At 37.7% G+C, this 24,928-nt stretch overlaps 1 protein-coding gene across 5 annotated transcripts; it reads left to right on the forward strand.

Annotated features, from left to right (window-relative positions):
* The first annotated feature begins 39 nt into the window (after positions 1 to 39).
* PAIP1 (poly(A) binding protein interacting protein 1) lies at positions 40 to 24,505 on the forward strand. 5 transcript variants are annotated; one of them, XM_051804794.1, is made up of 12 exons: positions 40 to 156; positions 1,520 to 1,636; positions 4,948 to 5,129; positions 10,300 to 10,488; positions 12,318 to 12,430; positions 14,642 to 14,753; positions 16,383 to 16,508; positions 18,635 to 18,741; positions 20,153 to 20,270; positions 20,403 to 20,457; positions 21,032 to 21,125; positions 23,183 to 24,505. In XM_051804794.1, the coding sequence occupies exons 2-12, from the start codon at positions 1,606 to 1,608 to the stop codon at positions 23,274 to 23,276; spliced, it is 1,221 nt and encodes a 406-aa protein (XP_051660754.1). In that variant the 5' UTR covers positions 40 to 156; positions 1,520 to 1,605; the 3' UTR covers positions 23,277 to 24,505. The 5 variants fall into 5 exon arrangements, with proteins under 5 accessions (XP_051660754.1, XP_051660755.1, XP_051660756.1 ...); XM_051804795.1 differs by having other exon boundaries at positions 64 to 160; XM_051804796.1 differs by having other exon boundaries at positions 68 to 151; positions 1,518 to 1,636.
* Positions 24,506 to 24,928: the final 423 nt, after the last annotated feature.

Genomic DNA, 24,928 nt, shown 5'->3' on the forward strand with positions numbered 1-24,928 from the left:
GGCGGCGCGGGGCTCCCGCGGGGTGGGCGAGCCCGCGGCGACGGCAGCGGGAGGGCGGGGTAGGCGGATAACCGGCGGTGGCTGACCGGTGCCAGGAGGGGAAGGTCGAGGCTGGCGAAGAGACGCGTGCTGGACGTGGGACTAACGCCACAGCACGTAGGTGGTGCCCCCTCCATTATTGTTACTTCTTAAAAATGCGTGATAAAGCAGCGAAGTGTTGTACTTGAGGTGGTAGATGCGGTAAGGGAGGGTAAGAGCAAATGAGGAGCTTTGGACATCGGGAGGAATTTCTTCACAGAAGGAGTGGTTAGACACTGGAATGAGCTGTCCAGGGAGGTGGTGGAGTCACCGTCCCTGGAGGTGTTTAAGGAAAGACTGGACGTGGCACTCATGCCATGGTCTCGTTGGCATGGTGATGTTCTGTTCGATTATAGGTTGGACTCGATGATCCCAGAGGTCTTTTCCAACCCGTAAATTTATTCTGTGATTCTGTAGCTGTGCAAATAATGCATGGCTGGATGAAGAGAGCACGTGGTTGGAGAGACAATTCCAGAGGACAACTACCCAGGCTGCCCATTGCTTGCATACCTGTATATGTTGTCTAACTTCATATGATCCTGCGTATGTTATCTTACTTCACACAATCTGTGGTTTCCAGGCATCAGTTAAGCGTGGTTTTTTCTTTTTTCTTTTTTTTTTTTATTTAAGTCTGTGTCGCTGATCATGCAAAATACACATTGCTGGAGATGTCACACAGCTTCCAGGCTCCTAACTGTTGAGTTGGGACTAGAAGTGAAGATAAGCACTGAAAACATGAGTCTCTGAGGGATATTACTAGGATACTCTACTACTACATGTTCACTGCAGTGCTTTTAAATAAGTTTGTATGAAAGATGCCATTTAGAGCTACAGGTTGTACCCATGCTTTATGTTTTGGGCTCAATAACCATTGGGCCCATAGCCCAATAAAAGCCTCATCAGTATGATAGGGATCGGCATAATTCAGTTATTAATTCCATTTTAAAAGCTAGAATTAGCCCTCTCCTTTTTTTTTTCTGATTATTATATGTTATCAGCATAAAAAAAAAAAACAAACCAAACACAAGTATGTAAAAATGCCTGGGTTCTGAATAGTGACAAGGTTGCAGTGTGTGGTTTCTCAACACTCGGCATCAAAGGTGTGTGCAGTATTGGTTCTGAACTGTTTCAGACTAATAGGTAAGACACTTAGGACAAAGTGGGTAACTCCTAGTGGATACTTAGAAGTGCTCCTAACTGCCTTTGGTGAAAGGTTTAATCCAGTCATTGAGTGCTTAGGATATGTTTTGCTAGCTTAGCGATCTCAGTGTTCTGCTGTTTGGTCTCAGAGGCTTGTAGTAATTGACAGGACTTCAGCTACTCAGGCCATACTCTGCTTAGAATGTTTTGGCAGTCTAAAGGGGTATACTATTGTAGGCAGTGTTCAGATATTGTAATTTTGAAATTAACTGCCTGATTATTTTTCTTAATTTTGTTTTAGATGTCTAATTAGGGAGGAGAAATTGGATTCCCCATCAAACACAACTGCTCTCATGCAAACTTTAGCAGTACATCTGTAAGAAAAATATGGACTTGGGATCACATTCCACTCTAAGTGGTAAGTAGTTGCCAGTCATTAAATTATGATAATAATATCTGCTAACTGAAAAGAATTCACATTTATGACCAAAGGTGAAAAGTTTTCTGGTTCAGTAATGATAACCTGAGGCATTTAATTCCTCATAGGTATATACCTTAAAGAGTCAGATTTGCTTTCTTGAAAAATTGGCATGTTGAAAAGTGGTTGCAGTATATAATGATGCAGAATTTCAACTTTCTTTTTCACATTAATACAAGCTTTTTTTACCTCCTGGTAAGGTAAAGTCTACAGATGGGGACAGAGGTCACAATATAGGCTTTAAAACCAGAGCTGAAATAACACAAGGACACTGAATATTTGTAATATAGATATTTTAGTAACTAATTTGTGATATTTAAAAGATTGGTAATACTCCTTAAGTTAGTTGTGACAATTGTTTACACAAGACTGACAGAACCTCCTGCATTGTCTCTCATTCCATTTTGCAGAGTATAAGATATGTTATTTTACCATTCTTTACTTTCAGAAGGGGTTGCCTAGGAACAGTGTTCCGATAAGCCTCATTAATTTTAACTTGTGTCACCTTTAACGTCTGGCCACCTTTTTATCTCACCAAAAATCAGTCCAATTCATGCCTTGGAGAAGTAAAAAATATGTTACACCCTACCCCTCCCCCTTTTGATAATTGAAAATGGTAACATGTGATAGTAAACACATTAGGAACGTGACTCTTGAAGGCACCATTTTACAATCCAACTGGATTTTTTTTTTTAAATACAAGACAATGCTGTTCTGATTTTTTTAAAAACCTTTCATACACACTTGCCTATTTTTTCATTCTCTCATGAGTGGTGAACAGAATTTGACCCAACAACACACAACCTTTTGACTTTTTGGCAGTAACAGGTGGCAAGGTCAGCAAAGATCAGACTGTTCAGGGAGATAAAACACAAACACTGCCAGCAGGATCAGCTGAGGAGTGTTTGGGGCACATCAGATCATAGTTGCCCTCCTCATTTTGAAAGCAGATTGTGAGCTGGAGTTTGCAGAACAAGTAGAGCAAGACTCTGGACTGAAATTGAACAAAAATAGAAGAATTAAATTGTAAGTGCACATGTGAGTTGGATCATTCACAGTTAATACGGTAATATTAGAAAGCTGCGTTACATGGACCATCTTTTTCAGTCTGTTCCTGTTGGCATGGAAGGTGGTTTTTTAGAAATTAAATCAGAAGAGCATTTGTTACCACATCATACATAAATTATACATGAAAATACATTGTTCTGGGCAAACACATTTATATTAAGTAGCCCTATCGATACAATAATGTGGTCATGTTGGAGGCTTAACTTCGTCGCGATAAATTTAGAATTTCACCCGCAGCTTTCCCACCCCATTCTGCTGGAAACAGCTGTGCGTGCGCAGCGTGGCGCGATGCACCTGTGGCTGCAGCCCCGCTGCTGTAGCCGAAGCCTTGGCCCTGTTACAGCCACCTCGCCCGCTTTCCCCGTGGGGAGATCGATCCCCGAGAACATCGCGGCTTTGGAAACGCCGTTTCCAGGCTGCCGCGGGTTCGGGAGGCAGGCGCGGCAGCGGCGCGAAACCGAAAGTGCAGCGGCCGGGCGGGCCCGTGGCGGCCCCGCGCTCCGCCCGCCCCCCGCGGGCCCCCGCCCCGCTCCCTCCCTCCCATGAGCGCCCGAGCCACCGGCCTCAGCATGTCGGAGAGTTTCGAGCGGGTGCCCCGTGCCAGCCGTGGCCCGGGCCGGGGAGGGGGCGCGCCGGAGAGCGGCAGCGGCGGGGCCTGCCCCGGGGGCAGCGCTGCCCGCGGCTCGGGCTCGGCCGAGGAGCAGCAGCACCAAGCGGGCGGCCTCTTCCCGCAGCAGGAACCATTGCGGCCTCCGAAGACGGCGCCGCTGGGCACCGGGATGGCAGGTACGGGCCAACACCCTCCCTTCCTTTTTCCTGGGGCACCTGCCCGGCTCCTGGCGGCGCCGCACGGGGGTTGGGCGGCGCGGGGGCACCGGCACCTGTCCGCGGGAGGGTGGTCCCGTTCCTCAGTGCCCGAGCCGTGCACCGCGCTGAGGCCGGGTCGGCGTGGGAAGCCCTGGGGAGCCGGGGGACACCTGGCTGACTACGGAGGGGTGAGAGGAATGAAACGGAAGAGAAACAAGTGGTGCACAGCAGAGTCGCCCACTACCTGCTGACCGATGCCCAGCCCATCCCCCAGCAGTGGCAACTCCTGGCCGACCCCCCCACAGTTTATACACTGAATATCGAATTCTATGGAATGGACTGTCCCTTTGGCCAGTCCAGGTCAGTTGTCTGGTCTATGCTGCCTCCTGGCTTTTTTTTGTGCACCTTCTTGCTGTCAGAGCATGGGAAAGTGAAAGTCCGTGATTTAAATTAAGCACTGTTTAGCGATACCCAGAACATCAGCATGTTGACTGATTAGTCTCATACTGAATCCAAAACATAGCACTGTACCAGCTACCAGGAAGAAAATTAACTCTGTCCCAGCTGAAACCAGGACACTGGGTTATGGACCTGGCCCAGGTAAAGGTGTGATGTAGTGCAGCTGCTTGCAACACTCTCTGTCCTTCCCCTCCTCTGTTCTCCCACATCTGAGTGTGCTTTTTATCCATCTGTTAATCTGACCACAGATGGTCTCAGTCTTCCCCCTATTGAAGAATTCCAGCCTAAAGGTTTGCGCAAAAATAAACCCAACCCAACAGTAACACAAAGCACTGTCTGTTGGTCAGCTTTTTCAGGAAGGTATCAGGTTCTGTTTTCAATAAACTTATGAGCTAATCTCTAATGATATGTTTGGAAAATATCATTTTAAAAACACCTTAAGCTGGATGTTTTGGCAAATGGTGTATGAGAACAATGATAGCTAAGTGTCTCTGAGCATTGTTAAAATAAATTGCTAAAAATTTATTTCATTTATTAACCTTCCAAAGTCTTGAATTTGTATTTGAAATCTATGAAAAACTGCAGGATGAGCAAATGTACCATAAGAAGATTTACTTAGGTTAGCTCTTCCAGAAAACATGTTTTCACAGGAGAGAAGAGCTCTTTTTTTTTTCTTTCTTCTCCTTTTTTTTTTGTCCTCTTCATTTTCCATTGCATAGAAAGACATCTAGAGTGTGCTCAAATGAAAACTTTACCATATTTAAGAAAAATAATAAAAACTATGTATTTAAAGTAAACTTGAAAGTATATTTACAGGAAAATTATATTTTAAGCAAAAATGTATTCTGAGTTTACTCTGTGTGAATACATACTAGTTTAGTGATTTCTAAGACAAGTTGTTAACAAAAATTTTTCAGAACACCTGCAAAAGACGGGATTTCCATCTGGATCAGAAGATAAAGCTTCAGTTCTTGATTCTGGACCAGAAATGACTGAACCTCAGTTGGCTGTGGCTTCTGTGGTAACATCAAAGCTGTCTGTTAAAGCACCTGAATTTTATCCACCAGGGTACAACCAGAATTTCAATCAGAATTTCACAGTGAGTATTTTAACATCTTCCTTAGTATATGCCTATTTCCTTATATTCCAGTTAACAATGTTTTCTTGAGATCTTTTATATCAGATAATTTGAATTTTGCGTTTGCTGAAGAGACTGCAAAAATTGTCACAATAACCTCTAGAGTCACAGCCAGAATGTTAAGTGGTAATGAGCAAATATTATGGTGTACGTGAGAGCCTTTAGTGTGCGATATTTTGCCAAGGCTTGCTGCAGGTAACCACATTCCTTGTTGGTTACACCAAGCATTGGTTACATCTAGCATGAGAGTAAGCTGGATTTTTGGTGACTGTCTCTGTTGTAGTGACATCTACGCTGCATTTTCATTAAAAGCTATGCTGCATTTTTATGCAGAGTTCACAGGTTTTTGAAGAAGGTGCGGGGGAAAGCTTGAACTTTAGCTTTTATGAGCACAGGCTTTGCTTTTCCTGAATTTCCTGTGCCACAGGTGTGATTCGTCATGACTGCCTAAGTCAGTGTATCATCATGTGTCTTTTAATTTCTTCAGTGCTGTTGTATCACCAAAGGACAAAAAAATAGGGTTACACTCATTACTAGCAGTTACTTGCCCACACACCTAATTGGAAGTACATTTCCAGCTAGACTAAAGGTGATCTCGGATCAATATTGTAGATACATCATGTAACAGAAGTTGGTACTTTTATTTTCTACTCCGTTGTCTTCCATGTTGCTGCTTCAGTAGTTCTGCACCAGGGAAGATCTGTGTGAATTCTCAGAATATCGTTTTGTTACACAAGCGGGCAAACTCTGGTACTATAACTAAACAGGTGGGAACTATTACTTTTACAAATATAATCAAGTGATAAAAAAACAACGATGCTGAAGCAAATAGATTTTTTAATAACTTGTATAAAAATACTTTATTTGAATGCTAAATATGGAGGTTTGGTGTTTTGAAATCTTTTACTCACTGGTAAAATTGATGTTACCTTTATGTTACCAGCTTTACCAGCTTACTGAATATGATTACTCTCTTGGATAATACAAGCCTACTGCCCATATAGAACTGTTAACAAAATGCCAATGTGAATATGCTTCAGTGAATCTAGGGGAAAAATAACTACTTCGCCCCAGTAGAGGTTACATGGTTTCTAAAAAAAGTATTTTAGTTTCAAGACAAAAAAAAAAAGGCCCTTTTGAATGGTATACATACTGCTCACTTAAAATTGCAAAGTTTCAAGGCCAACAATGTTGCTTTTCAGCTGTTTTGCAAAAACACACAAGCACGGGGGAGTTCCTGGTTGCTATGTTGTGGGAATAAGCTATGAATGTGACTCATCTATTAATAAAAATACCTCTTGAAATGTTAGCAAAACCTAGAATGCTTATTTTAAAGTATGTTGCAGGGACTTTATTCAGAATATACTAGGCATAAAACAGTTTTATTTCAGACTTTCATCCTTTGCTGTTACAAAATATTGTGGCTTTTACTTTAATGACTGAATTAATTTCATAAACCGGCCTCACTTGCGGTAAAAATAGGAAATTTTAGCACACTTTATTATTACACAGATTTTGACCATGAGTTTTTAAAATTTGAATCAAGACAGTTTTGAGAAACTTTTCTCTCTCTCTGAATTAAAATTAGTACTTTTTAGCTTTCATTTATAAAGTTCCCTGGAATTTTTATGTCTGAAAGCTTGAATTTCTCATATAAAATATACAGTGGTTTTGCTATTAAACATTTATTGTTTTAGAAATAGTGCTGATTTATTATTTGATTGTACATTATTATAATTACCATATGTGTCCATATAATGTTTGATTATTAGATCAGTTATTTCCAGTCAGTTCTGTTACTCAAAACTATCTTTTACCTGTGAAGATAGTTTAAGGGGTACAGCATACAATGCTTACTAGAATTTTCTGAGGAACTTTACCAGGGCTTTGGAGAAAGGCCTTCACAGACTTCTGTTTGCACACAGGGTCCAACCCATCAGAAATTGTAGATGTCTACAGTAGACCAGAGAACGGCATAATGACACTCTCACTTAATAGTTTGAGGAGTGAGACTTTTATTATTTTAGGATTCCACAATCCTTCCCTCCTGCCTTTTTTTTTTTTTTATTTCAATTTATTTCCAAAAGAAGGCCAAGCATAAGAATGCCACTTAACCTCATTCAGCATGCATAGGTTGTTTTGTATATGCAACAGTCTTAGTACTTGAATTTGCAATAACTTTATTGTAAACTTGTTAAGTGCATATAATCTGAAGGGAAAAAAAGCTTGTTCCGAAGAAGTCCAAAGAGAAATCAAGTCAATGATTAGTTACTAAGTTCCTAAGTGAAAATGTGAATTTACTAGATAGAGGAAGATGCTAAGCAGCATATGTACAGAAACTGAGTCCAAGAGCAGATTTGGCTCATGAATCTTTTCTGTAGAATTTCTGTTTTATCTTTATGTAAATCAGAGGAGTTTTAGTACCTGTTTAGTCTTCTATTCTTATATCTGTAAACTTGTGAAGTGACACTTAATAGAAGAGAAGCAAACCTATAATCTTTTAATTGGTGACCCCTTTGTTGTGAATAATCCAGGATCCCATCCTATAGCTCTCAAACATTAGGGAGAACAATTAGCACTGACTTGATGGAGAAATTACTGATATTAATGAAAAATTTCTGGTTGACTTCCGTGGCTTGGAATCATAGATTTGTAATGAACGTGTAATCTTGCAGGTTTCTGTTAGCCAACTTCTACTAAAAATATTCAGGAGCCATTTGCTGTATTTTTCTTGCGTTGATACAGTGTATGATGCTATCTTTATGTTAAATCTTAAAATCTGACAATGAGAAATGCATGTAGTTTATGTCTAGAAGTCACTGGGCTAAATTCAGTTAGTTTTTAAGGTATGAAGTGTAAGTAATTTAGCAATATACAACCTTATTATCATATTTGGATTACTCATTTTTCTCTCCCATTTGTTCAGTTCCCTGGCATAATTACTAAAACCTAGGCTTCTTTTGGAGTCACATAATTAGTACAGATATATGAACATGGCACAGAGTTTAGCCTCTGTGTTTAGCCTATTAATTACAAAATGGAAGTAGGAGTATATGGGGACACCAGTACACCAAATGGTACTGGAGTCTCTTACGTTCATTCTCCAAGACTGAATTCTTACCAAGTGTGTATGAGAGGAAGACACTTTCCTCTCTACTGATGGGGATCTCATAACAATCTCGGGACTGTCAGAAAGAGCAGCTTCTTTTATTAGCTACAGCTAATTGCAATTGCTGAAGCCTGGCTGGAGAGTTTTGAAACAGGTTGTTTGCAGAGATGCTAGTTCAGCTTTATATGAATAAGCTGCAATAGTTGCACAGTAATGTAACAGTGCTGTGGAATAAAATAGTTTTAAGTTTATTGTACAGAACTCTTACTGGGCTGTCTGAAATTACCTTGTAAAAATTGATTTCCTTTAGCAACATGGAGTGTTTAGCAAGTCACACATATGCCTGTTAGCCTTTACTTTTTGGTTTTATAAGCTCTAAGCAATTAGAATCATAGAATACTTTAGGTTGAAAAGGACCTCCCAAAACTCCTGTGCTTCAATCCTAAGCTCAGATCAGGTTGTTGAAGGCTTTATCCTTGTGGGTAGTAACAGTTTGCTATTATTTCCATAAACCCATATTTTTTTCCTATTTCTGATGGGCAGCATTAAATAACTTCTACTTGATTAAACATCATAGGAAATCTTTCTAGTTTTACTGTTGTTACATCAATGTGTCCCCCACCTCACTAGCTTAGAGTTGTATAACCTTATGACATGTATCTGGGGAATTTTGGAAAGTCTACTTTTTTCCCACGCATTCTTCACAAGTCATGAAATTAATGTCAGTACTTGATTTTCAGCAGTGTGTATCTGTCTTTCACAGTTCATACTGAGATAAAAATTTTCACAGATCCATGTTGCTTTACAGTAGACAAGAGATGGAGGCATTTTGAAGATAAAGTAAATGAAAACCCCTCATTAAGGGAGAGGGAGAATATACTTATAAACCTTGTTGCTTTACGTACACTATGTAAAGAAGGAATCTTTTATCATTTTAACTCATTTTTTCATTGCAGTAGATACTACACTTTAAACATTTTTAAATAGTAGATCAGTTGAGAATTCTGATACTCTTTTTTACTTTTATGTCTTGAATTGCTAATTGTAAGTTGTTTTTTAGCAGTCCCTTTTCAGGCTTCATCTGACACTTCTGAAATCTATCAGATGCTTTTCACAATCATTTGTGTAGTGTGACAAAGTGAATTATTTGTACTGTGTTACTACTAGTGACATCACAAATTGTGCTGCTTTTTTTTGCTATTCCCCTCATATATCACATCATAATAATTTGTAACAGTATTGACATTGGATACTTATATACATTCATTTTTGAATGGACAAAATCATCATTCCTCTGTCCCATCAGTGGGAGCATAAGCAATTGATGAAGTGATATTGTGCTAGCCCCTCCTTTCTTTAGGGAACAGGTGTGTTTACTGTCTGGTTTTTAACCTCAGGAGCTGCAAATGAATGCAATGCCATTTGAATAGTTTCATTTCATGCCTTGTAATCTTTCATCTATTGCCAAGTGCTGCAAATATGCTGACTTTAAAATATCAGTTTTCCTGGTTATACTTTCTACATGGAAACACGACACTGTATTTATTGTATTTCTTCAATTTCTCCCCCTTCTTTTGGAGTACTGTACACACTAAGTCCAAAATACTTTGTTTCAGATTTTCAGTTTTTTACTTCTACAGTTCATGTATCCACAATACAGTTTGTGTGCACATCAGGAATGGGTGTTGAGCCTCGGTTTGGTAGTCCTACCCTTAACAGATACTTACTTTGTTAATTAATCTTGCACTCAACTTGGGAAACTGATTTCTGTTTAATCCATCTTTTGATGTGTTTTGCTGGAAGACCCTAATGTCTCTAAAATACCTAGTTAAGATGATAAGACTACAAGAGCTTTGTGATATGGTGAGGTCTGTGCTCTGTAAAAATGTTGAAGCGAACTGTGTAATCAAGTATACAGAGACTCAAAACTGGGGGCTGTATGGTTACTTCTGGAGATAGTAAGTGTGACAGAATTTTTCAAGGTTCTTCTTAAGAGGTTGGTATATTCTTTCACTTCTACAGGATTCTTCCTTTGAAGATAGATATGATGGCTATCTGACTTTAGCAGAATATGTACAAGACTTCCTAAATCACCTCACTGAGCAGCCAGGTTGTTTTGAAACTGAAATAGAGCATTTTGCTGAGGCACTGAATGGCTGGGTCACTACAGATGAAGCTTTACAAGAACTTGTTGAACTCATCTACCAGCAGGTAGTCTGTGTATTCTGTCTTATAACAGAGATATTATGCCTCTGTTACATAGTGTCCAAGAATGTGTGCCGGTATTATTTGTTACCTCATTGTATTTTAATGGTTTGATCCCCCACCCCCCCTCAGACTGAAACATACAGGGAAAGATTTTGCTCAATAAGGTGAAATGGTAGCTCAAATGTGGGTTACCTATCTTGTATACACTTCCCCAGCTTGCTGTTTCCTTTTTTATGTATTTGTAGATCTTGGTAAAATACTACAGTTGAAGTTATGGTGCTTAATTAAAGAAGGTTATATTTGAAACTCTTAAGCAATGTCAGACTTATACCTTTTTATTCTATCCTGCAAAAAAAATTCTTCATAATCCTAAAATATTCTTAATTCCATGTTATTTAAAAAAAATAAGTTAATACCTACTGTACACATCACCTCTTGGGAAATGGTTCTTTATAGACAGGCTTTTTGCTTTAATTTGGAATATACCTATTTCAGAACAGCATAACTGGAGAAGAGGAAAGCTCATCTGAGAGTAACTAGGTCCAGTCCCATTGATGGCCATGGAAATGAGGACAGAGACCTTGAGCTGAACTCTGTACTAATTGGGGGAGCCATTGGAAAGAACAGCTTAATAGGTGTTGCTTAGCAAATGAGCTGCTGTTGCTGTCTTTTGGGCTCACTGCACAGAATGAAGCCACGCTTCTGCTTGCTATTTATTACATTGGGTGTCTCACCCTTTCATGGGTTGGTTGCTTTCAAGTTCTACCTTGAATACTCTTTTATTCAAGAGCAGATACCTGCAGAATATTTTAATCTGGAGTATGTAAAAGTGGAATGACTGGTTGGTCATTGTACAGAACTGTAGAGTTTCAAGTTTCTCATTATTATACAAAATTAATGCACATTTAATTGAAGACACTTTAGTTAGACATTAAGATCACCAGTTGCTGAACAGTAGAAAAATTACTTCATTCCCATCCTTTATTTGAACCCATGGAGGATAGTTATAAAAGGATGAAAATATTCCATATAAGTTCACTGAGGAAAAAAAGAGGAATTTATGCTATTTTTAACTTCTTGTATTTTAAATACATTGACTCTCATCTAATGTAACTTAAAAACAAGTCCAGCATTAGGGGTTTACCGTGTCTTCCTCAGCTGAGAAGTCCAGTGTTACCAGTCTGAAATTATGTGAAAAATACAACTTAGTGCAAAAAAACTGTGCTACTATCCCAAAGTATGTAATTTTAGATTTGTTGTATGTCAGGATAGGATAGTGTTTAAGCATAAGTCAACTATACTTATTATTATTCTGCCTTGAGCAGAAGCCCAGATACTTGTTTCCTGGCTTAGCACAACACAGTTAAAATTGCTGAAGTTTATATGTGTCTGCTTTAGTGATGTTAATTTAACCCAACTAAGCAGGTTTACATTGCTCCTTGAGAAAGTATGTGTCTTTGAAAAAGTGTTTTAATGTCCAGTGTTGATTTTTTTGTATAAGAGTTTGTAAGTGACCTTCAGACGCTTTTTGGCTGTAGGTCACAATGCAGAAGTAGAGTTGAAGATATATGGCATAATGGTGATTGTTTTCTTAGAGTCACAAAATCACAGTAAAATGAACTTTTAAGTGCTGAAATGCATATAGTGAAGTGTTGATGAGACACAAAAATGAACATGGCAAATAGTAATTGTTAATCATTACTCTTCTGCTCTTCAGTTGTCTAATCAACTGTAACTAAGCACAGATTTCAAAAAAGCTTTTAAAGGTATTTCCTGATAGCTTAATCATTAGTTTTATGAATAATTTATTTTTTCCATTTTTATTTCGGAAGGCCACATCTGTCCCAAATTTTTCCTACATGGGAGCACGGTTGTGTAACTATCTATCTCACCATCTAACCATTAGTCCACAAAGTGGGAACTTCCGACAGTTGTTACTTCAAAGGTCAGTATCAGCAGGTCACTTGAAGCCTGTTACTCTCTTACATGTCTTTCTGTTTTGTAAAGAATTAGTATACACAAAACAAATGAAGCACCATGCAGTTGCTCACCACCCACTCCACCCACCCATCCCCAGCCAGTTCCTGAACAGCAGACCCCAGCCAGCTGTATCCCAAGTTTATATGCTGAGCATGAAGCCACATGGAATGGAACATCCCTGTGGTCACTTGAGGTCAGTTCTCCTGACTGTCTGCTTTCAACTTCTTGTGCCACCCCGGCCTCCTCACTGGTGGGGTAGGATGAGAAGCAGAAAAGTCTTTGATGTAGTGTAAACACTGCAAAGCAGCAGCTAAAACCAGGACATACAGAGGCTGAAAATACTCATTTTCCCCTTGTTTCATTGCTTTCAAAATTAATGCTTTTGGGTTTTTTAACTCTGTGTGTTACTTGGAAATGAAAGGAAATCCCTGTGTATGTTGGATTTCCTGGTTCCTGAGTTTTGAAGCAAACCCAGTAGATAACATTCATTTTAGCACACTGAAGCCATGAATTCAAAGTTGCTTAGGTTTTTGTTGCTAATATGGTTGAAATTGAGAGAAGAGAGGGTGTGTGCAGATAAACAACCCTACAATGTGACCATAGAGAGATCCTCTTCTGTTTCTCAGCGAAGTTTCTACCTGAAATTTCAGCTCTTTAGATTTCTCACTTTCTCCGCTATTTTTGAATCCATTACACAATCATTGAGAATACATTAGAATTTGTCTGACCTTCCTTCTATCTCAGTTATTTTTTAAGTTTGTTTTTGGACTGCCATGTAAACTTGTATAGTTTTGGCACAGTTGCTGAATACTAGAAAAATTACTTCATTGCCATATTGTCTGAATCCTGTGTATTTATATTTAAATTATAGAATGATAGAATGGGTTGGGTTGGAAGGGACCTTAAAGATCATCTAGTTCCAACACCCCTCCTGTGGGCAGGGAATCTCCCACAAGGATACTCAAAGCCCTACTCCACCTGGCCCTGAGCAGTTTCCAGGGATGGGACATCCACAACTTCTCCGGGCAACCTGTTCCAGTGCCTCACCACCCTCACAGTGAAGAATTTCTTCCTAGTATCTAATCTAAACCTGCCCTCTTTAAGTTTGAAGCCATTCCCTCTTGTCCTATCACTACATGCCTTTGTGAAAAGTCAATCTCCAGCTTTCTTATAGGCTCCTTGTAGGTACTGGAAGGTGCTATAAGGTGTCACCAAAGCCTTCTCTTCTCTAGGCTGAACAATCCCAAATCTCTCAGCCTGTCTTTGTAGGAAGGGTACTTGGGCCCTGTGATCAACTTAGTGGCTCTCATCTGGACTTGCTCAACGTGTCTGTGTCCGTATGTTGGTGACCCCAGAGCTAAATGCAGGGCTCCAGTTGGGGTCTCATGAGAGGAGAGTAGAATCTCCTGTCCAGCTGGCCACACTGCTTTGGATGCAGCCCAGGACACGGTTGGCTTTCTGTGCCGCAAGTGTTACTGTCATGTTGAACCTCTCATCAACCAACACCCCCAAGTCCTTCTCCGCAGGGCTGTTCTCAACCACTTCTTTGCCCAACCTGTACTTGTGCTTGGAATTGCCCTGACCCACATGCAGAACCTTACACCTGGCCTTGTTGAACTTCATGAGTTGCCCAGGCCACCTCTCAAACCTGTCAAGATCCCACTGTGTGCCATCCCTTCCTTCTGGAATATCACTTGCACCACTCAGCTCAGTGTCCTGAATTGTGTATCACTGTCATTTAAAATGGCGAGATAAAGAATTTATTAAATAAGTGTAAAGGCATCTAAGACAACATGGGCAGCGTCCTGAAGGGGGGAACATGTCTATTTCTGTGGACATTTGACTGCCTGTGTTAGCGTTACACATTCTCAAACGATATTCTAATATATAAATTATTTAACTGTCTTCATTTCTACATGTTGTAAATTGCTCTGTTTCATTTTGCTGCGTCAGATATCTTACTGCTTAAACACATAATCATATGTATTGTCTAAAGGGATGAAAATCCACTGTTACTTTGTGAAGGCCTCATATCCCTCACACATCACACTCCCCAGCATTCAGCATGTAACAGTTTCCATGCAGGTCATAAGTTCTCATCATTCCCTTAAATGAGTAGCATGTTCCATATGTTAGAATGGTTACAGATTATATGATTTTGTTTTAATATTTACAGGTGTCGAACAGAGTATGAAAACAGAAATGAAGCTACCAAAGGTGATGAGGCTACTAAAAAACAATTTCATTCCTTTGTGCTGTTCTTAGCTGAACTTTACCTTAACTTAGAGGTAAGAAGAAAATTGTATGTCAATTGGTTCTTTGTTATTTTTTTGTTTTGTTTTTAGGTAAACACTCAAAAGATCTGAACTGAAATACTTTGAGGTGTTTTTTTAAAGGCAGAGGGGAGTAAAGTAAAAGAACTTTAGAACAGTTTCATTATAATGCGTTTGTCCAAGAAACATACAAACAATCAAAAAAAAATCATTAGAAGAGAAGTGTATAGAAATTAAAGTGTAAGAATCCATAGAAAGAACTGACCATAAAACACCTCTGAAATTAAGCTTTTGACATTAAGCTTTTTCTTTTACTGGCAAAACCCCCATATGACTATACTTAACCAACACGTGAAATGTTACAGCCTAGCAGAAGCAGATCAGGATCAATAACCCATGTAATTCAGTATTAAGACATTAATAGGAGGTGTTAAGAAACCCTTGAGAATGATGTGGAAATCCTCAAAATGACGAATTAAAAATGGAGACCTTTAAAGATAGATGTCTCTTCTGATGGTTGACTCCGTGGCTTATGCATGAAGCATGAAATCTTGTATTGGTTTTCTGTATTTGTGATATGTACAAAAAAGTCTACAGAATTTTCTTTTACGACTGTGTATTCACCAAATTCACTAAGTGCTGTAGTGTACTTAAAAATATACTTTTGACTTGATTATTTCAATGGTTTGATTTAAGCAGACACTATAAAAATGTTCTGCTGCCATGAGGAAAATCATTCTCTGACTCTTCAATTTCTGTTCATAAGTGATCCTTGAAATCTACTTTTCACTTGCTAGAAGGAAAAAAGAAAGATGTGCAAAGAGTTTGAAGGAGAGGGAGTTGTCCACTTGTGGAATTTACCATACTCTGTGGAGTATACTATTTATCTTTAAACCATTTTCTGTAATTTTTTAAATACATAAAGAATACCTTCTGGAAGTAAGCCACCACAGCTGTAAAAAATACATAACGTAGTGTGGAAAAGAGCATGGAGTTCTGAGAATTTGATATTTGGTGGACCATTGGGGAGGCATTTGGTAGCTTTTCTTAGCAATTTGTTAGCAGAGAAACAAATGCTAGACATGCATTGTTATTTCAGAATTGTAAGGATAGTGCTTAAGGTAAGTTCAGTGATGACACCAGGCTATGTGGTGCACTCAACGTGCTGGAGAGAAGGGATGCCATCCAGAGGCACCAAGACAGGCTCGAGAGGTAGGCCTGTGTGAACAAGGCCAAGTGCAAGGTCCTGCAGCTGGGTCAGGCTGTCAGTTAGTCAAGAGCAGCCCTGCCAAGAAGGACTTGGGTGTTGGTGGACAAGGAGCTCAACGTGACCCAGCAATGTGCACTTGCAGCACCGAAAGCCAATTACATCCTGGGCTGCATCAAAAGAAGTGTGGCCAGCAGGTCGAAGATGATCTAGATGACCTTTAAAGGTCCCTTCTAACCCAAACCATTCTATGATTCTGTGAAAATCTGCATTCTAAAATGGTTGCAGTATTTAGCACGTTCTTCCCACTGTGGATATCAACTATGTTGATTGCAAAACAAACCACACAGCATTCAAAAGAGAAAATGTGCCTAGACTAATTTCTAAAACTCAAGTCTTTTAAATGTGGGGTTTTTTTTTTAATATATATTTTTCAGATTAAAGGAACAAGGGGACAGGTAACACGAGCAGAAATTCTTCAAGAAGGCCTTCGGGAATTACTAAATGCACTCTTCTCTAATCCTGTGGACAGTAATTTGATATGTGCAGTGAAACTCCTGAAGGTGAGACAGTACTATAATCATGGTTTTTAACCTTCCTAGCTTTGGGAACAGCAGGGTAAACTGCAAATGAGGAAATATTTACAGGGTTTTATGCATTACGTCATTAGCAGAGCAAGCTACTTTTATTTGTTTTCCTTAATACCATTACAAAATTGAACCAGTAAGAAAATGGTGCTCTAAAAATGAATTCAAGACCATTTGTGTATGAACAAGAGAAATAAAACTGAAGCTAAGGTTCAAAGGAGTAAACAGTCCCTCCAGGTCTTATTTTGCTGCTTCCGGTGTGGGAGAAAACTGTAACCAGCTTGGATGAATTGTGGAATCTTGGGTGTGTTGTATGTTCTGAAGGACACTGGGCAATTAGGGTCCACCACTTTTTTGCAAAAGATTCTTGATATCTGTTATTTTATTCTGTTTTGTCTGTGTCATTACTGTTATAGAAATATATATATTTGTCTTTCATGATGAAAACAAACCTCTTTGCTTGTAAGTTTTACCTTTTTTTTTTTAAAAAATGTTACCCTCTATGCAGGGAGAAACTGTTATCATCACTGGTATTGTTATACTCATAGTTGGGAAAACACAGTTTATTTTAGGAATGAAAGTTGGGTGCTAGACATTTTTTTCTGAAGATTTTTGGTTGACTTGTTTGTTTCTCCTCATTCTTTACCCTTCCTCATTCTCCACTGTTTCTCAGCCTCTTCTGGCTTGAATTTCAATTCTGACAGCTTCTTTTTGATATGGTAAATAGAAAGTAAGGAAGAGAGATATTTTCAGTTTAAAACCTTCATTTGATGTTTGGATGTTTAAGCAGGTTGCTTCATAGCAAGTGTGAGGTTGTGCTCAATGAGCACATTCGCTTCTGTGGTCAGTCATTACGTGGACAGTGCTTCCCTGAGGGCAAGGCCACACACAGTACACAAATGCAGTGCTGTTTTTCAGTCATTTTCCAATGAAGGTGGAGATTTGGCTTGACAGCATTCATTCTGAAAAAAACCAAGAGTGATCTAGATCATTTTGACACACTACAGTATTTAAAAGGTGTTACAGAACAAAGAGACTCTTTTTTAATGCGCATATTTTCTGGTGTCTTACAGTGTCTACAAATGTTGAGTTCACAGGTAGCTAGACTTGGCTATCTCATAAAACCTTGGTTTTACTACTAAAGCAACAATGGTCTTATCTTCTCATTTTAATACAGTGATACAGTTTTTCACCTTTTTGCTGTATAATGTTTATTTTTAATGAATCATCTTGATGCTATTACCTAATTATCTAGGATCAAGGTAGGACAACAGTAGAATAGTGTGAATACCAAACAAATGCTGACCAATGTATCTTGCATTTATCTTAGGATTTTATCCCTTTGTATCATCAGGTGCCATTTCAAGCATTTTCTATCATGTAATATTTATGGTGAGAAGATCAGGGATTACTATTAACTTTGGTCATAGTGGCAAACCAGTTTTTTTCTTATTTAACTCTTGAAGTTATAAATACTAAAATACTCAATGAAGTACCTATTCTTGTAGTAAAAGGCCTTCATCCACAGCAGTTCTATGCTTTAGACTGCTGCTAAAGCTTTCTCAGCAACAGCTTTAGCCTCACAGACTTTATGTATTAAAGTTTGGGGTGGCTTGATCAGATAATTCTGGTCTCCTCTATATATACCCAGATGAAATTCTCTGTGATGCTACCCAAGTTGACTGCAGTGTTTCTACAGTTTATTAATAAACTATTTGTTCTCATGTAAGCTGGTGGCATCAGCTGCAAAAATAAAGTTTCCTTTGTCACAGTATGTACTTAAATCAAGTAAGATCTGACTGCTGTCACTGCAGAGTTGTTTCAAAGTCATATTTCAAGACTGAAAAAAGTGGTTGTGAACTTCTAGGTAACATATACCTCTACTGGACATAGAGTTACTATGCTGTCTGTAGTTTAAAATAAGCTATTATGAGATCTATTAATCTGTTTAACAAAGAGATGTAGGCAATGGGGAGCTTCAGCCCTCACATAGTCACCTAATGCATCTAAGCATCGTGAATTGTTACAGAATCTCTTAAGTTGCCAGTTTATTAAGGTTTTCTGATTTTCTTTAAAAAGAAATACTAATCCCTTGTCTTTAGTTGACAGGCTCAGTTTTAGAAGATGCCTGGAAAGAAAAAGGAAAGAGTGATATGGAGGAAGTGATTCAGAGAATTGAAAATGTTGTGTTGGATGCAAGCTGTAGCAGGTGAGAAGATAAACTTATGTGCAGTGTTTTGTTTATATTGAACAGAACAACTTGAAAATCTTCAAGAATAATAACAGGTCCAAAAAATTATCTTTACTTTTATTTACTAAAAATAACATGATGTTTAGGTCATTTCCCATGTAAAAAAAGAGAAGGTATTTTTCAGTTGAAGAGGTGTGTGGATTTTTTATTTTGTTTTGTGAAGGGTTTTTTGATTTTTTTTTTCTTTTAACAGAGGTGCATATTCCACTCTATTTTTATTTTTTTTAACCTTTTAGGTCTTGAAATCTTCCATAAGTGCTTTAGGGTCTAAATGCAAGTATATACAAAGAGACAATAGTGGCCATATCTCATAGTTCATACTTTTAAATCTGAATTTAACAGCATTAAATATATACAAACAGTATTAAATATGTAGCAGTATCAAATACCTACAAACCACTATACATGTAGAGGCAAAATGAAATATGCTTTGTGGTTTTGTTTTGTTTTTCTTTTTCTTCTGGATAACACACCTTTTTGCCAGATGTCTTTACTGTGGTCTAGAAAAAAGTGAGTGGTTGACTAACGTATTAGTAATGTACTAGTGGCTGACTAATCAACTGTGTGCATGGGGTTGTCTGATTCTGCTGTGCTTCATCCTCAACTTCTTGAAACTCACTAAAAACCTGTAGTAGGTTCAGACACTGATCTCTTGCCATATGGAGAGGAGGCCAAGAGGTAGCTCATATCATCTGTGGGTTGTAATTGAGCTGCCCCCAAGGAGGATGAGAAAAATTTTGCTTTCAGGAATCAAAATTGATGGCACAAGCTGAGATTTCAAAGACACAGAACAACGAACTCATTTGAATTGAGAAAACAAAAAAAAATTTTATTTATTTATGTATTCCTTAATGAGACTCTTCTCCATAGACGTGCTTAAAAGAAGGCAATTTCTCTTATTTTAGGGATGAAATGGGTGTAGGTATCTAACATACTGGGGACATTATTTCTCACTGTTAACTACAACATTTCAGTACAATGAGGAGGGCTAAAGTTGGGAGCATAGAATAAATGGTTAAAGTAAAATTTGAAGATCATCCCCCTGTTACTACCAGTATTTTCCTTTTATCAGAAAAGGATTTGTTCCTCAGCTTGTGCTGCAAGGTGCGATATCCCAATAAAAACTATAACAATTTCCTTTTTCATATAAGCTCCTTACTTAACAGCAGAGAAAGTGGAGAGGGTGAGGATCTCATAATTGACACATAAAGCATCTATACTTGCAGGTGAAGAATTTAACTTAAAATTTTGTCCTTTCTAGAACATTTTTTGGAGTGATTTAACTATCTTGTATTGCACAGTAAGAGAAGCCCAATTACTTGCTTGGCACAAAACATTGTAACTTTTGTAGTGGTTTTCTTTATTTCAGAGATGTAAAACATAAGCTTCTGAAACTAGTAGAACTGCGATCTAGTAACTGGGGTAGAGTTCATGGAACAACTTCACATACAGAAGCTACCCCTGAAAATGACCCCAACTATTTTATGGTAAGAATACATGGCCATTTCAGTTTCTTAAATTAATGTGAGTTTAATTTGATTCATAAATAGTCACATTACTCAAAACTACAAAGAGCTGTCTCTGAATAGGTATAACTTTCTGTTTGACTTTATTCTTAGAATGAGCCAACATTTTACACATCTGATGGTGTTCCTTTCACTGCAGCAGACCCAGGTATGTCACAAGTTTAGTTTTACCTGCCTTCTCAATCATTTTCAAAAAGTTGTAGTTAAGTTTATGGCTTGCTGAAGTTCTTCAAACATCTGAAACTTAGACAACTTACAAGACTAAAATCTGTCTGAATTCCTGGTTTTGTGGAACACATGCTTTATTCTGCATTAAAAGAAGGTAAGATGTTTGAAAGGGAGAATGTACATTTGAGTTCATATAGTTCAGAAGAATTTGTGCAATAGTCCTCAGCACTCAGTCTCTCCAGGAAGCCAGAAATATTCAAATCTTCTTCTGTTTATCCATTGTTTGTGGCAAAAGGGATTTTCTTCCTTCGTTTCTTTGTTATCTGTAATCTGAGCACAATGTGGCACGGCATCATTTGATGTAAAGACATCTGTCACTACCTTTACAGTTCTGTGGGAAGTTAGGCATCAGTCTTAGAGGTCAAATCATGTTCTGAGAAAACACTGTAGGGGGAGGTTTTCCTGTTAATATGTTTCATGACATTCATGGTATCATTAACCTATTTTCAAAGTTTATAGGTGTATATTACTAAATCTTATTTTTACTTCACCAGATTATCAAGAAGAATACCAAGAGCTGCTTGAAAGAGAGGATTTGTTTCCATATTATGAAGAAAATGGAGCAGATCTATTAGGACCTGGGGATATGTATGTTTTCTTTTTTAGGAATATATTTTTTTAATAATAGTTATTTTTACTGCAATTCTGTGATACTGCAGAATTAGGATTCCAATCTTGACAAAAGTGAAATTAAATAAGATAATTGTTACTTAGTTCTACAGTGGATGTGTTTGTTTGGGTGTAAATTGGATTGTAATCACACAAGTTTGAAACCAATTTCATATTTATCCAATTGAGTAGGATAGTTACATTTCAAATGTTAATGCACATATACAAACAAACTTCTGCATTTTAAAAAAATTTGCAATCAAAATGGAGCACCAAGCCTTGAAGTGTTTGTTGTGAGGCAACCTAAATTCATTTGACTGATGTACATAAACATCTCAGCTAGAGATAATTACTGAATTTTCAGTCTTTCAAAGGAAGGAATTTAAATTTCTCTCCTCAGCACAAGCAGTGCTGAATTAAAGGGCTTTTCAGTATTCCTGTAGAGCAAGGAAAGCAAAGGGGGAAGCAATAGGTGAAAATGTAGTCTGACTTTTGTGGTGTCAGTTTATAAGAAAGAAATATGTAAAATAACTAAAAGAATATGGTCTAAACTAAGTTGTTCTGAGCTTTGGACACACAGAGAAGGACTTACAGATCATGATTTGACACCCAAGAACATGTTCTGTATTGTGTTTATGTGTGGTAAGAGTGCAAGCCTGGATTGATATTTGTGTTAGTAAATTAGAAAACTTTTAGATTGTGCCTAACTGTGGGGAGTGGCAACTTCAGAAGATAAATAAGAGATGTCATCAGAAATCAACAAGCTCATACAGAGGTATCAAAAAAAGACCCATGTGAACCTCTGTGCTTAGAAGAATAAATGCAAATTGGAGCAGACAGCAGTTAAAAACACAGCAAATCCAAAGAGTGACTCTGAGTCAACTTTAAAGCAAGGTGACTGTAACCTTCTTTGTTGAAGGCTTAAGAAAAGCTTAGACAAATGTCTGCTGATTCTCTGTCAGCTATTTCTCATGACTGACATCAGGGAGGAGGGTTCTGTGTGAGGGTTCTGCCTTCTGCAGCCTACGCTTCTGCAAGAAAAAAGGAACAAATAAATATGTAGATTGTTTTTTCAGTGCACAGGCTGGAGTAAAAAACCTTTTCATACACATTTTCTATGGCTTGCTGAGGTTTTCTGTGAAACACATTTATGGCCTCTGTGCAGATCAGACATGCCGATTCCATTGTTTAGAACTGAGAGACAGAAAGTAGTAAACTGAGCACCTGAAATTAATGCGCACTTCTGGAGAGTCAGTAGCTGCTGACTCAATTTTTTAAGGCTGTTTAGAATTACATACACTATCATGTTCAAGCTACAACTCTATTGTCCTAGTCTATGGTTAGGACATTAGATATAGAGAAAACCGGGAACACACAAGTTACTTCCCAATATACTGTGGGGGGAAAGAAAGCTGAAGTGATGCCCATCACTCCCTGGCTTTATTTTGAAATGCTGTAGTAGTCTCCATTGTGTGCAATACTTACATAATTAATGGGATCCAGTCTTTCCTTTGACCTAAATAAGACTGATCTTTTCTGAAAGTCCAGCTACCCTGTAATACAAGGTAGTATAACGCAGGTGCAGTAGGGAGCCTCCTTTTAAATATGAACAAACGGGAGCACAGGGTTTCTATATGAACATATTCCTTGAGCTAGCATGTTGGTAGCTAATGTGTTGGTAATTATGTTTTTTGTTAATATATCAGTATAGATGCATTAGTAAATTATGGGAAGTTTGGATTGCATGATTGTGTTTTCTGTCATATTGGGAACTAATTCTGTCTTTTAAACTGGGCAGCAGAAGATCTAAAAAGGTGACAAACACTGTAGGTATTTGTACACATCTATGCTGCTTTTGAGGTTTCTGTTTATTTGTTTTCCTAGTACCCATTATTTTTTCTTCTTCATCCCCCTTTAAAAATAATCTCATAAATACTGTCATTTATAAAGCTTTGTTTTATTCTTGACATCTACACAAATGATTTTCAAAATCTGTATGTAAACTTAACACCTTTGGTGATTTTTTTTTTCTTTAGGTATTTTGACGAGATTGATGATGAGATGGATCCAGAAATTGAAGAAGCATATGAAAAATTCTGTCTAGAATCAGAACATGAGAGAAAACAGTGAGATGTTACATATTAATGTTAGTTTATTAAACCTGTTTAGGTATAGTTAGAATACAGGGGGACACAAAATATTTGTACCAAAAACTTGAGGAACTTTAGTTTCTTCACGTACTAAAGTTATACAATTTCCATTTTGTTTAACAGAATCTGCCAAAAATTGTAAACTTATGCCCTGTAACTTAAAATGTTGTGTATATATCATAGTTTATTTTATGAATAATGTTTTTTGAACAATGTTTTGGCTGCAATAAAAATTATTTAGAAGTTATAATTGAAATTAAAGTTTAATGGGGATTTGTCCCATAAAATTTCCCTTGAGGGAGAAAGGGAAAGAATAATGATCTGAATTTGCTTGCTTGTTTGCTTTAGTATATATTGGGGATATACTCATTCTATTTACCATATACCGTATATGTTGTATTTGATTCCTTCCCTTCCCCCCAACAAGAGTGTGACTGAAATAAGGAAAAAATTAATTTTTTTTGTAGATCACAATCATGAGAAGTGGTTTGTGAGAGTTTTGTTTTGTGTATGGATTTTTGTTTTGTTTATTTCTGTTTTATTACTCTTCTAAAACATGTATGGGTGAGGTCTGGACTTTTTTTTTTCCCCCTGGAATAAATGTTATATGTTGATATGTGAAAAAGCAAGCAGTATTTTGGAAGTGAGGTGCTTTCAAGAACTTTGTTTCAGATAAGCTCATTGTCAAATTTACAAGCAAAAACTATGCTGTAATTTGTTGTGTTCTTCGAGACTACAATAATGTGGTTATGTTTGAATCCATGCTTCTCGAGCGTACATGCAGTGCTCTTTTCTCTTCTTTTTTATTTTGTTTTCAGTGATGTATCTAACATGTCTAACCTTCTGACAACGCTTGTAACTTCCTTTATTCTTCTAATTTTATGTAGTTTGATTTAATTTTGTAATTGGAGTAAATTCATTTATTTCATAAATGTTAACATTCTGAAGCCAACTGCTCTTTTTTGGACTCCATATAATCATGTTAGTTTTCCTAGGATGCTCCACTGGTTTTATTGCCAAACTCACTTTGTTTCCTGTTACCTATACTGGTTAGACTGAATAGAAAAACTTACCAAGAACAGATGCAAATATTCCCAGAAGTTACCTACCATAAAGAACACACATTGTAAATATGCATGTAAATAATTCTGATAATATTTCACTGTTATTTGTTTGATTAAATAAGTTGTGCATCTGCTAATACAGTGAGCACTGTTTTTTGGATGGTTATTTAACATACTTATTTAGGTTGGAGTTTTGGAAAATAAAATTTAACTAGCTTTGTTTCCTTTGGTATAATTTCACTACTTTATCCTTTTGCTTTAAAACAAAAATTAATTTTGACCTCCTTCTATAGATCCTTTGCCCAACACTCCTTTTTTTTCTTCAAAGTACACAGTGGCAGAGACTCTTAATAATCTTTTAATACTCACTGGAAAAATAAAATGTATCAAAAGGCAGTATGGTCTTAAGGACTGTATTAGCGTTTCAAAGTCTGAAATCCAGAAACTAGAAATGTGAAAATTAGCTGATTTTCACACATGCGTTTGCTCATTGAGCATAATTTTCATACAAAATTTGTAATCCAAATATAGGTCAGACTTTCTGCTGACCTTATAAGCAGATGTCTTC

The sequence above is a fragment of the Manacus candei genome, unplaced genomic scaffold (genome assembly GCF_025592945.1).
Source record: "Manacus candei isolate 608988 ecotype Guabito, Panama unplaced genomic scaffold, ASM2559294v1 h1tg000061l, whole genome shotgun sequence".
In the NCBI taxonomy this organism is placed as follows: Eukaryota; Metazoa; Chordata; class Aves; order Passeriformes; family Pipridae; genus Manacus; species Manacus candei.

Bases quoted from the DNA above. Each gene is read 5' to 3' on its own strand.
- PAIP1 (XM_051804793.1), top strand. From the start codon at position 3,307: ATGAGCGCCCGAGCCACCGGCCTCAGCATGTCGGAGAGTTTCGAGCGG. The intron at 12,431-14,641 runs GTCAGTATCAGC...TAATATTTACAG, and splicing joins CGACAGTTGTTACTTCAAAG to GTGTCGAACAGAGTATGAAA. The intron at 18,742-20,152 runs GTGAGAAGATAA...TCTTTATTTCAG, and splicing joins TTGGATGCAAGCTGTAGCAG to AGATGTAAAACATAAGCTTC.